The sequence below is a fragment of the Antennarius striatus genome, chromosome 18, assembly GCF_040054535.1.
Source record: "Antennarius striatus isolate MH-2024 chromosome 18, ASM4005453v1, whole genome shotgun sequence".
Taxonomy (NCBI): Eukaryota; Metazoa; Chordata; class Actinopteri; order Lophiiformes; family Antennariidae; genus Antennarius; species Antennarius striatus.
Window position 1 is genome coordinate 272,121 of NC_090793.1, and position 12,880 is coordinate 285,000.

At 56.1% G+C, this 12,880-nt stretch overlaps 2 protein-coding genes across 2 annotated transcripts in view; one reads left to right on the plus strand and one right to left on the minus strand.

The window, feature by feature from the left end:
• Positions 1–4: 4 nt before the first annotated feature.
• On the minus strand, positions 5–3,749 carry LOC137612360 (double-stranded RNA-specific editase B2-like). The gene is made up of 9 exons (XM_068340854.1): positions 3,635–3,749; positions 2,352–3,205; positions 2,174–2,288; positions 1,919–2,084; positions 1,486–1,643; positions 1,224–1,371; positions 585–766; positions 253–428; positions 5–172 (listed from the first exon to the last, which is right to left on the minus strand). Exons 1-9 carry the CDS (start codon positions 3,747–3,749, stop codon positions 5–7), a joined length of 2,082 nt encoding a protein of 693 aa, XP_068196955.1.
• A 4,651-nt stretch (positions 3,750–8,400) lies between these two features.
• The window catches only part of LOC137612841 (solute carrier organic anion transporter family member 5A1-like), an 11,576-nt gene continuing 7,096 nt past the window's right edge, over positions 8,401–12,880 (plus strand). The window contains exon 1 of the mRNA XM_068341573.1: positions 8,401–9,724. Within this exon, the coding sequence (XP_068197674.1) occupies positions 8,788–9,724 (937 nt within the window). The 5' untranslated portion in view covers positions 8,401–8,787. The remainder of the gene's footprint in view (positions 9,725–12,880) is intronic.

Below are 12,880 nucleotides of genomic sequence, written 5' to 3' on the forward strand. Positions count from 1 at the left end.
AGGGTCACCTGCTGGTGCTGGGGGTCTGACCCAGTTCTGGGGGCTTCCTGCACCACGCCCCCAGCCCCCCCCGCTCCTGGGCGATGACAAAACGCTGAGTCGCCCTCTGGTAGCGTCCGGCGGCCATCTTGGATTGAGAATACGTCCCTGGAGGGGCGTCGACACCCCTCGCCTGGAACACAGCAGGGTTAGCTGTCAGTGGAGGCGGAGCCAAATAGAACCCACCTGCCCCCCCACCCTCCTGCCCCCCACCTGGCGCTGGAGCCCCCTCCAGCGGCTGAAGGTGCGGCTCCTGCAGAGGCGTGACGGCCCCCCCGTGGCGCTCTGCTGTCCCGTGGCGCTGCTGACCTCCTCCAGGCCGCCGTCGCCGCGGCTCCAGTTCACGCTGACGTCGGGCGACTTTCCCGCCGGGCGAACGCCACTCAGACCTGAGGGGGCGTGGCCAACAGGTGAGTGGAGGAGGAGGAGTTCAGATGTGCGTTTAGAATCCATTCTAAACTCCACCCTCTAGTTTACCCATAATGCATCACTCTACTCAGCCTACTGGGCTAGCTCATACGGGTGGGCGTGGCCTGTGGACCTACAGCCAAGCAGCAGCCGCTGGCGTCGGTACGGGCGGGGCAGGTGTGTGACGGGGGCCAGGCGGCGGGCCAACGCCCTCCCCAGGTGACCCGTGTGGCTCAGTGTCGCCACCGTCAGGCTGTGCAGGTAGACCGGCTCCACCAGGTGGGACAGCAGCGCCCCCTGCAGCCCCACCACGCTCCACCTGTGGGGACAAGAGGCAGTCAGGTCGAGGAGCGCCCCCCCAGGTCCCCCAGGGGTCTGACCCGCATTCATCTGGCTAGACTCCGCCCCCGACTGATCCAACACCAACCTAGACAGCCAGCAGGGGGTGTGACATCTAAACTGACATCTGATCTGACATCTGATCTGACATCTGATCTGATATCAGATCTGACATCTGATCTGATCTGATATCTGATCTGACATCTGATCTGATATCTGATCTGACATCTGATCTGACATCTGATCTGACATCTGATCTTATATCTGATCTGACATCTGATCTGACATCTGATCTGATATCTGATCTGACATCTGATCTGACATCTGATCTGACTTCTGATCTGACATCTGATCTGATATCTGATCCGATCTGTTCGGGATGGAATCGAGCGTTCTGATAGGCTGAGCCACATGGTGAAGGTGGAGCTGGAACTCACTTGGCCATCTTGTCGGTGCAGGACATGGAGCGTCCTCCCAGGATGCATCTGTCCCTCCTGTGATTGGCTGTCAGTGCTGTGAGGGGCAGTGTCCCCTCCCCTCCGCCCACCTTCACCCGGAGGCGACAGCGGACCCCCCCAACAGGACCTGAGACAGAGGAGAAGGCTTAGGACCAGCCCCCCAACCCTAACCCTGAACCGGTTTGAGCCGATCTGAACTGGATATAACTGGTCTGAACCGGTTTGAACGTGTTGTCCTCACATGTTCTCGTCCTCTCGTATGGACAGTTGAGTCGGGCGTCTCCACACGGAGACGAGCTGACATACATGTGGAAGAGGACTCCGCCCCTCAGTCTGAACACGCCCCCGCCTTGAGGTGGCGTCGGGACGAAGATGGACGGTTCACCGACCGCCGGCTTCCTGCAGCCATGAGACACAAAACATCCAACATGAGGCCACGCCTCTGCTGGTCAGTGATTGGTTCTCCAGCCTCGTATCAGGAACAGACAGGAAGTCAAGGGAACAGACAGGAAGTCAAGGGAGCAGACAGGAAGTCAAGGGAGCAGACAGGAAGTCAAGGGAGCAGACAGGAAGTCAAGGGAACAGACAGGAAGTCAAGGGAACAGACAGGAAGTCAAGGGAACAGACAGGAAGTCAAGGGAGCAGACAGGAAGTCAAGGAAGCGGTCCCCCTACCACAGCAGCTCCAGCTGCGCCAACAGGAAGTGGACCAGCGCCCGGCGGCTGATGACCTCAGCGTGACAGTCGCTGAGCGCCTCGCTGCGGTCGTCCCCGACACCCGCCTCCCGACACCGCGATCCGGTGGCCAGGGTCACAACCTGAGCCGACCTGAGGTCCAACCCTGGAGAGGACAGGGAGAGGGGGGAGAGCGCCCCCCAGCAGCTCAGACACACCCACAAACAGTCCCATCGGTCTGAAGTAAAGCGTCACCTGTCGTCATGACGATGGCCGCCAGCGCCGGGGGGCAGGCGAGCGAGGGGGCGGAGCCATGAGTCAGCTTGGAGTACTTGTCCATCACCAGCTGGAGGATGGACTCAGCAAAGAACTGCAGGAAGGAGAGCATCAGGTTCTGTTGCTTCTGTCTGGGGGGGGCACAGGTGAGGCTCACCTGAGGCAGCTGGTCGGGGGCTCTGCTGCCCTGGAGCTCCACGACCTTCCTCTCCGGGGTCAGGCTGATACTGTAGACGGACTGCAGGACGGCGGCGGCGGCCCGCGCCTTGGCGAGCCTCTTGCTAAGGCCACACCCCTCAAAGACACGCCCCCCCACCCTCACCGCCATGATGAAACTCCTCCTCCTGCCGGGATGCTTCTCTGTCAGGCACCGGTACCGGAGTCCCGGTCGCAGCCGGTGGAGCAGCGACGCCGGGCTCAGGTGTTCCAGGTGTTCCAGGTGTTCCAGGTGTTCCAGGTGTTCTGGTCCTGTTGAGTTGGGGGGGTCGACCTCACACTGGATCTGTCTACAGTCCAGGACCCCCCCAGTTCTGCTCTGGTCCAGGTTCCCTCCAGGGACCTCCAGCTGATCTGCTGTGAAGTCTGTGGGGGGGTGGGCGGAGCCCCCCATGGCGGCGTGGGCCTGGGGGGCGTTGGGGAACTGGATGAAGGACTGCAGGGCCCCCTGAGCTGCCCTCAGCTTTGCCTGCTTCTTTGAGGGCCCCCGGCCCTGGAAGTGGAGCCCGTTGACCCGGACCCCCACGGAGAACACGGGGGCGTGGGGGGGGCCGGTCTGCGCCATGACCTCGTACTGCAGGCGGGGGCGGAGCTCGTGCAGCTGGACCAGGGCGTTCTTCTGGGTCACCGCCCACAAGGCTCTCTTACTGGTCCAGGGGTGCTGGGAGGGCGGGGCCTCGTGGTCAACCATTAGCCGCTTCCTCTTCAGGGCTCTGTGGGCGGGGCTTGTCGTGCAGGAAGCAGGGTGGTGTTGGGAGACGGGGTCGGGGTCCACCTGAGTCCACCTGTGTGTCCCTGTGGACAGACCAATCAGGTGAGAGCGTTTGCTGACCACACCCTTGTGTTTCTGACACTTTGACCGTTTCTGCAGCGAAAATGTTTTCGTATTATTGATCAGTTTTTTCTACGAGGTGAAAACTGTGACGTGATCAATATTCAGACGAGTCATGTGTTAGACAAAAAAACGTTTCTATGACATCACGATAGATGGGCGGGGCCTCTGTCTGTCTTCTCAGTTTGACCCAGTCATGAGTCGATCAACGCTCAAACGTAGATTTCTGATTGAACAGGTTATTGATCACAGGGTCCGATCAGTATCAGAATCATGAGACAGAATCTGATCGTTGGTTCACTTCCTGTTGGATGTTTTACTGTAGAATAAAAAAACCGTCCGTTTGCTGGAATCCGAGCAGCACGAGCGCCGCTGTGATGATGACGCCAGACGTGTGACCAGATGGGGGGCGCTGATCTGGAGCCATGGGGGCTGATCTGGAGCCATGGGGGCTGATCTGGAGCCATGGGGGCTGATCTGGAGCCATGGGGGCTGATCTGGACCCATGGGGGCCGTTTTGTTGGGAGGGAGCAGCGATGCTAGCTGACAGCCTTCAGCATAATGAAGGCACGCTAACCCGTCACGCATGAACGTCGCGCCTCGCCGTGACATCATTAGGTCGTGTTTGGAATGGTGGGATGTGAACGCAATGATGTGAGTCTGTGGCGGCGGTGGGGGCTGGAGACGTGCTAACGGCTGCTATCATCATGCTAATGGGACATTTGTTTTTTGATGATGTTATGTCCTTCATCCTCATCCTCCTCTCTCACGCGCCTCAATTAGGTCGGGCTTAGTTAAGTCAGACCTGTTTCTCTGTTAGACTTTGTACTCAGTTTAAATAAAGTTTAAATAAGCTGCAGCGTGACAAAAGCTTCCGGAGTCCGAAAGAAAACCAACAGAGTTCCAGTTAAATGTGTGAATCTTTAAACAACCAACAGAATGAGCAGCTAGCAGCTAACAGCTAGCAGCTAACCTAATCCTAACCCCTAACCTAACCCTAACCCTAACCCTAACCCTAACCCTAACCCCTAACCCTAACCCTAACCCCTAACCCTAACCCTAACCCCTAACCCTAAACCCTAACCCTAACCCTAACCCCTAACCCTAACCCCTAACCCTAACCCCTAACCCTAACCCCTAACCCCTAACCCTAACCCTAACCCCTAACCCCTAACCCTAACCCCTAACCCTAACCCCTAACCCCTAACCTAACCCTAACCCCTAACCCCTAACCCTAACCCCTAACCTAACCCTAACCCCTAACCCTAACCCTAACCCTAACCCCTAACCTAACCCTAACCCCTAACCCTAACCCCTAACCTAACCCTAACCCCTAACCCTAACCCCTAACCTAACCCTAACCCCTAACCCTAACCCCTAACCTAACCCTAACCCCTAACCCTAACCCCTAACCTAACCCTAACCCCTAACCCTAACCCCTAACCCTAACCCCTAACCTAACCCTAACCCTAACCCCTAACCCTAACCCCTAACCCTAACCCCTAACCCTAACCCTAACCCCTAACCCCTAACCCTAACCCTAACCCCTAACCTAACCCTAACCCCTAACCCCTAACCCAACCCTAACCCCTAACCCCTAACCCTAACCCCTAACCTAACCCTAACCCTAACCCCTAACCCTAACCCTAACCCCTAACCTAACCCTAACCCCTAACCCTAACCCCTAACCTAACCCTAACCCCTAACCCTAACCCCTAACCTAACCCTAACCCCTAACCCTAACCCTAACCCCTAACCCTAACCCTAACCCTAACCCCTAACCCTAACCCCTAACCCTAACCCTAACCCCTAACCCTAACCCTAAGCCCTAACCCTAACCCTAACCCCTAACCTAACCCTAACCCTAACCCCTAACCCTAACCCCTAACCTTAACCCTAACCCCTAACCCTAACCCTAACCCCTAACCCTAACCCCTAACCCTAAGCCCTAACCCTAACCCCTAACCCCTAACCCTAACCCTAACCCCTAACCCTAACCCCTAACCTAACCCTAACCGTTCCAGATGTTCAGATTGAACACAGACGATGCTTCCCCCTGAACGGAACGTGAAACGGGTCCTTGAGGACGTTTGATGGAGAACATCTCCAGACCTCAGCTGTCAGGATGTTTTTCGCAGCAGGACAGAAGTGACCTGCTGGGGGGGCGGGGCCTCAGCCCCCAGAACAAGAGCATTTATTTAACAAAGAGGCCAGGCGTGCGACGCCAGCGGGTCATTAACCGGAGTGGAACGGGTTTAACGCTCTTTGAACAACCACTGGCCTCCAGGCAGAAGCATCACGCTCTAATCTGATGCATTAAATCAGGATTAGCAAATCTGGATTAGCATGTGGAGAACAATGGACGCTTAATCCTGAGAGGCTGACCTGTTGCCCAGACGACTAACAATGATTACCAGAGACTTCATACCACACCGCGTGTGTGTGTGTGTGTGTGTGTGTGTGTGTGTGTGTGTGTGCTGTCAAACATGCTAAACTATCCTAAACTTTAGCGTGATGCTAGCATTCTATTTGGAAACAGGTTTCAACTGCTCTACATCAGGATCACTTCAAGGCCGAAAGGAAACGTGTCCTGGATGAGTTCTGGGGGCTGAAGGAAATGGGTCCAGGATGGGTTCTGGTGCATGAAGGAAACGGGTCCAGGATGGGTTCTGAGGGCTGAAGGAAACGGGTCCAGGATGGTTTCTGGGGGCTAAAGGAAACGGGTCCTGGATGAGTTCTGGGGGCTAAAGGAAATGGGTCCAGGATGGGTTCTGAGGGCTAAAGGAAACAGGTCCAGGATGGGTTCTGGGGGCTGAAGGAAACGGGTCCAGGATGGATTCTGGTGCATGAAGGAAATGGGTCCAGGATGGGTTCTGGTGCATGAAGGAAACGGGTCCAGGATGGGTTCTGAGGGCTGAAGGAAACGGGTCCAGGATGGTTTCTGGGGGCTAAAGGAAACGGGTTCTGGATGAGTTCTGGGGGCTAAAGGAAATGGGTCCAGGATGGGTTCTGAGGGCTAAAGGAAACGGGTCCAGGATGGGTTCTGGTGGATGAAGGAAACGGGTCCAGGATGGGTTATGAGGGCTAAAGGAAACGGGTCCAAGATGGGTCCTGGGGGCTAAAGGAAACGGGTCCAGGATGGGTCCTGGGGGCTAAAGGAAACGGGTCCTGGATGAGTTCTGGGGGCTAAAGGAAACAGGTCCTGGATGGGTCCTGGGGGCTAAAGGAAATGGGTCCAGGATGGGTTCTGGGGGCTAAAAGAAACGGGTCCAGGATGGGTTCTGGGGGCTAAAGGAAACGGGTCCAGGATGGGTCCTGGGGGCTAAAGGAAACAGGTCCTGGATGGGTCCTGGGGGCTAAAGGAAACGGTTCCAGGATGGGTCCTGGGGGCTAAAGGAAACGGGTCCTGGATGAGTTCTGGGGGCTGAAGGAAATGGGTCCAGGATGGGTTCTGAGGGCTAAAGGAAACGGGTCCAGGATGGGTTCTGGTGGATGAAGGAAACGGGTCCAGGATGGGTTCTGGTGGCTAAAGGAAACGGGTCCAGGATGGGTTCTGGTGGATGAAGGAAACGGGTCCAGGATGGGTTCTGGTGGATGAAGGAAACGGGTCCAGGACCCTTTTCTCTGTGACATCACATCTTTTAAATCACCCAGACGTCCAGCCAGGTCGTGTGGTTCTGGTCGTGTGGTTCTGAGTTGACCCGGCTGGACGTCTCCTTTCATTCCTAAAGGAGAAACAATCTGATTGGCTGGGTCCAGCCAATGAGCTCCTCCTCCAAACAGCGTGTGGTACTCACCTTTACCCTGACTCCTCCTCCTCCTCCTCCTCCTGGACCTTCCTACCTGGTTCTCTTCGAACCGCTCCATGGGTCTGACCCGGGCCCCGGGTTCTGGATCCTCTGCTGCTGCTTCTCCTCGTCCTGATTGGATGTGAGGCGAGGCAGCGCTGCACAGCGACTGACTCCCCCCACTGCCGGCTTTAGGAGGCGGGTGGCGGTGACATCATGGGGGAGGAAGAGCTTTGGTGATGTCACACTGTCAGCGGTGACCCGTTACTGCGACAGTAACGGGTCACCGCACCAGAACTGACTTCAGATCAGAGGAAAGAAACTGAAACCCACCGTCCAGGAGGCGGACCAATCAGAGCGGAGGACAGGGTTAGGGTTCGGGGCTGGGGTTAGGTTCGTGACTCTGACGTCACAGTTTCTTTCTGAAGGCTTTCATCTCAACATTGGTCCCATGAAGCTCTGCTGCCCCCAAGTGGCAGCAGGAGGTATCGGTTCCTGTGTTCCTTCAGGGATGTGAACCAATCACATCCTGGTGACGTCAGGTGCGGTTTTCTCTTTAATAAGTATTAATGATTTAATTATTGATGTAATGATCGGATCCACTTTGAACCCGTGCTTTAGGTTTAAATAGAACATCTTCCACGTCTGACTGAAGGACGAACGGATCGCAGCGGCGCCTTTTATTTTGAAAGGGCGGCGCTACTTTCCTGCGTCGAGGAACCAGTGTGCTCTCGGTCGCCCCCTCCGGTGAAGATGGGTACTGCACCCCAGCGCGTCAATAGAACACAAATATAACACAAATATAACACATTAGTCTGACCGGAGAACTCAAGTGTGTGTTAGTAGTACCATAAAATATGACATTTTACATTATTTAAGCAGGAAATACGAAAATCAAAATGTAGCCCCTGAAATCATGAACATTTTATATTAAAAACAGACTAGAGAAGAAAAACTGAATGAATTTACTGTCAGCTGAGGGAACCGGAAGTCTGGATCTGTGTTGACCTGAATAATAATAATAATACTATTATTATTGATAGGTGATATCGAACATTGAACCGGTTAGGACGCGTTAATCTGTGCTTTTATTGTGAAGGGCGCTCCTCCGCTTCCTGTCGGTCGCGCGGCTGGAGCAGCTGATCACTGCGGTGTTTGCGGGCAGCGGCGCGGCTCCGCGGACCGACTCCTCCGGTTCCTCCGGTTCCTCGACGGCTCGCGGCTTCGCGTGGACGCGCCTGACCCGCGACCCGCGGGACCCCAGAAACAGCACCGCGGACCGGCCGCCGGGAGGACAGCTAGTGCGGCGATAACATGGGAGGGGGGGTGATGCCCTTGACGGGGAGGGGAGGAGTTTGGGGGAGGGGGGCCGTCCCCGCGTAAATGAAGTGACATTGTGAGCGCGGCTTCAGTGCGGGGGTGTCGGGGGACGCGCCGCTCCATCATCCAGCCAGCGACCGTTTACCGGGGGTGCTGCCCGGTTGGGGAGGCCCGACCGGAACCGGATTGCCGGGAGGTGGATTAACGGACTGCAAGACAGACGGGCCTGGGGGGCCACGTCCACTCGGGCTGACTGGAGCTGACTGGGGTGGGGGCTTTCTGACCCGACTGATGCTCCTGGACCGGACAGCGGCCCCCAGGAGGCTTTAGAACCAGGGCCCTTTAGAAAAACCAGGGCTCCCAAGAGGAACCGGGGCCCCCAAGAGGAACCGGGGCCCCAGAGAGGAACTGAGGCAGATCTTCTTGGAGGGGGGGTCATGGCTGAGCGCGAGGATGAGCTGTCCTCCCCCCTCCAGAAGGAGGACGGCTTCTCCAGCGAGCAGGACGACCCCGGGGCCGCCCTCAAGTCCAAGAGCCTCCCCGCCCTCCACGAGGACGCCCCCCCAGAGGACACCCCCCCAGAGGACACCCCCCCAGAGGACGCCCTCCCAGAGGAGACGCCGCTGGCCGGGTCGGTCCACAGGTCCGTCAGGGGGGAGGACAGCGGCGAGTTCATCCAGCTCACCGCCCAGACCGACTCCCCCCCCGGACCCGACTACCCTCCCCAGGCGGGGCCCAACGCAGAGCTGCGGCGGGGCAGGGCCGCCCGCAGGAAGCCCCCGGGGGCAGGGGCGGGGGCGCGGGGGCGGGGCCTGGGGCGGCGGCTGGGCGTGGCGCTGACGGACTCGCGCTGCTTCCTGCTGTGCGTGTGCTACCTGACCTTCGTGCAGGCGCTGATGGTGTCGGGGTACCTGAGCAGCGTCATCACCACCATCGAGCGGCGCTACAGCCTCCAGAGCCGCCAGTCCGGCCTGCTGGTCAGCTGCTTCGACATCGGCAGCCTGCTGGTGGTCGTCTTCATCAGCTACTTCGGGGGACGGGGCCAGAGGCCCCGGTGGCTGGCGGTGGGCGGGATCTTCATCGCCGTAGGCGCCGCACTCTTCTCCTTGCCCCACTTCATCTCGCCGGACTACCAGGTCCGGGAGCTCAACGCCTCCGCCGCCGGCGAGGGCCTGTGCAGCGGCAACGCCAGCCGGGACCGCGTCGACATCGCTTCCTGTCCCCGAGAGCAGGAGGGCAACGAGCACGACCTCTACGTGGCGCTCTTCATCGTGGCCCAGATCCTGGTGGGCATGGGGTCGACGCCCATCTACACGCTGGGCCCCACCTACCTGGACGACAACGTCAAGAAGGACAACGCCTCGCTGTACCTGGGTAAGGGAGGCTGGAGTGACATCACTGATGACATCACTGATGACATCACTGACGACATCAGTACACTTAGAATAGACGTGGGCGTGTCTTCGTTCATGCGTTTTCTAACCATCGAACCACAACCCCCCCTGGGTAAAAACAGCTGCTAAATGGTGTCATCATGATGTCATCATGATGCTTCTGTGATTGGGCGATTAGGGTTGGAAGTAGTATTAATGATCAATAATCGATCAATGAATGAGTAGCAGAACATAATGGACAAACTGGCCAGAAGTGTTGGGACATCTGTCCATTGGATCTGTAGTGTTTTCGTCCACAGAGGACCATCAGGTTCCTGAACAAACAGCTCTGTGGTCTCCGTGGAAACGGCTTCTCTAAACAAACAATAAACACCAGCTTCTGTTCCACACATAGACACACACGTCTTCCTTAGTCCCGCCCACTTCCTGTTTGACTGCCATCCGTTTCCTGTCCTGCGTAGACTGACCACCGGCGCCGTTTTCTGGTGAAACTGGTTTTCTGCTTGTGGTCGTTGCCCCCGGTGACCAGCAGCATTCTTGTAGTTAGTGTATTTGCCCCCCCCCCATCAGACCAACTGGGTGACCTTGGCATTGCCCCCCCCCCTTTCGCTCCAGTGGACTTGAACAAGGTTAATCCTGATCAGACCCACAATGGTGAGCTGGGTTATGTGGGGGGGGGGTCTTATGAACATTCCTGTTGGGGGGACGGGGGGTGGGGCAGTTTGGTGGTGGTCAGAATCTCTTCTTTCTAGAGCGACCACAGAGGAAGGCGGGCGTTCTGTCGGTTGTGTCGGAGCAGACGGTTGCTGGTTGGCGACGCCCATCTGGTTGATGCGATCTGATTGGACAAGAGATTCTAAGACCAGTTTCTTTATTGGTTGTTTATTTTGATTGTTTTTGGAAAGAGCAGGTTGTTGTTTATTCTCTTGATGGCCAAAAGTCGTGGGACAGCCAGGCACCACAGCTGCTGTAAACGTGTCCGTTAACGTGAATGAACTTCCTGTGAAGGAAACAGGAAGTGAGGTGTGGTCTGAGGTCAGGCAGCAGGGGGCGGTAGACAGATCTGAGACCATTTCTGAACGTTCTGTTAGCAGCAGAACATCAGACCGAGGATGGGATCCAATCAGAACGCTGGTCCTGGATCTGGATCTGGTTCTGATCCAGTCCACACGTCTGAGTTAAACGAATAACTGGTTGTGAGATCCAGACTCCTGTGGTGGATCTGAAAGCCTCCTGATTGGTTCCCTACCTGTCCTCACAACACCTGTGTGCTGATGTACCTGAGCAACTAGCTCAGAGGCTAACAGTAGCGCTAACCTTGTGCTGGAATGAGGTTCACCTGTCAGGTGTAGACTGATGGGTGTATACTGTTGGGTGTAGACTGACGGTGTATACTGATGGGTGTAGACTGTTGGGTGTATTCTGATGGTTTCAGACTGTTGGGTGTAGACTGACGTTGTAGACTGATGGGTGTAGACTGTTGGGTGTAGACTGTTGGGTGTAGACTGTCGGGTGTAGACTGATGGGTGTATACTGTTGGGTGTAGACTGACGGTGTATACTGATGGGTGTAGACTGTTGGGTGTATTCTGATGGTTTCAGACTGTTGGGTGTAGACTGACGTTGTAGACTGATGGGTGTAGACTGTTGGGTGTAGACTTTTGGGTGTAGACTGACGGGTGTAGACTGTTGGGTGTAGACTGTCGGGTGTAGACTGATGGGTGTAGACTGATGGGTGTAGACTGTTGGGTGTAGACTAACTGGTGTGTACTGATGGGTGTAGACTGTTGGGTGTATTCTGATGGTTTCAGACTGTTGGGTGTAGACTGATGTTGTCAACTGATGGGTGTAGACTGTTGGGTGTAGACTGTTGGGTGTAGACTGACAGGTGTAGACTGATGGGTGTAGACTGTCGGGTGTAGACTGTCGGGTGTAGACTGTCGGGTGTAGACTGATGGGTGTAGACTAACTGGTGTAGACTGATGGGTGTATACTGTTGGGTGTATACTGACGGTGTATTCTGATGGTTTCAGACTGTTGGGTGTAGACTGACATTGTAGACTGATGGGTGTATACTGTTGGGTGTAGACTGTTGGGTGTAGACTTATGGTTTCAGACTGTTGGGTGTAGACTGACGGGTGTAGACTGATGGGTGTATACTGTTGGGTGTATACTGACGGTGTATTCTGATGGTTTCAGACTGTTGGGTGTAGACTGACATTGTAGACTGATGGGTGTATACTGTTGGGTGTAGACTGTTGGGTGTAGACTTATGGTTTCAGACTGTTGGGTGTAGACTGACGGGTGTAGACTGACGGGTGTAGACTGTCAGGTGTAGACTGATGGGTGTAGACTGATGGGTGTAGACTGTCGGATGTAGACTGTCGGATGTAGACTGTCGGGTGTAGACTGATGGGTGTAGACTGTCGGGTGCAGACTGATGGGTGTAGACTGTCGGGTGTAGACTGATGGGTGTAGACTAACTGGTGTAGACTGATGGGTGTAGACTGTCGGGTGTAGATTGACGGGTGTAGCATCGTTAGCTTCAGGTTGTGTCCATGTGGACTCAATGCTAACAGGAGGTCCTCTTTGGCCCAGACTGACCAGGAACAGGTTGGTCACGTGACGTTCTGACCCGTGATGCTCCGTCAGCAGAACCTGTGAAGCCCCTGTGATTGGGGGCATGATGTCCCACCCCCGGGTGCAGCTGGTTGGACACATGGATGCTGGCAGCCGGTTGTAGCCAGACGGTGCTGACTCAGCCGGTTTCCATGACAACGCCAACATTTCGTTGTCTGCACTCTGTCCCTTGTTGGCCCCCATATCTATTGTTCACAGTCAGGGGTCAGTAGTGGTCCAGAGACCTCCCACTGGAGAAACCAACCACACCTGACCTCTGACCTCTATGGGACACAGGACTCCCTCTGAGGACGTCCTAGGAGTGTTCTAGGAACCCAGACTCCCCAGTGGGTTCCAGAGTCCCCAGTGGGTTCCAGAGTCCCCAGTGGGTTCCAGAGTCCCCAGTGGGTTCCAGACTCCCCAGTGGGTTCCAGAGTCTGGTTCCTCTCGTTCCCAGGTTGAACCATTAGCGTTCCTTTCTGGTCAGTTAAAGGCTTATGATGCTAATGCTAATCCCG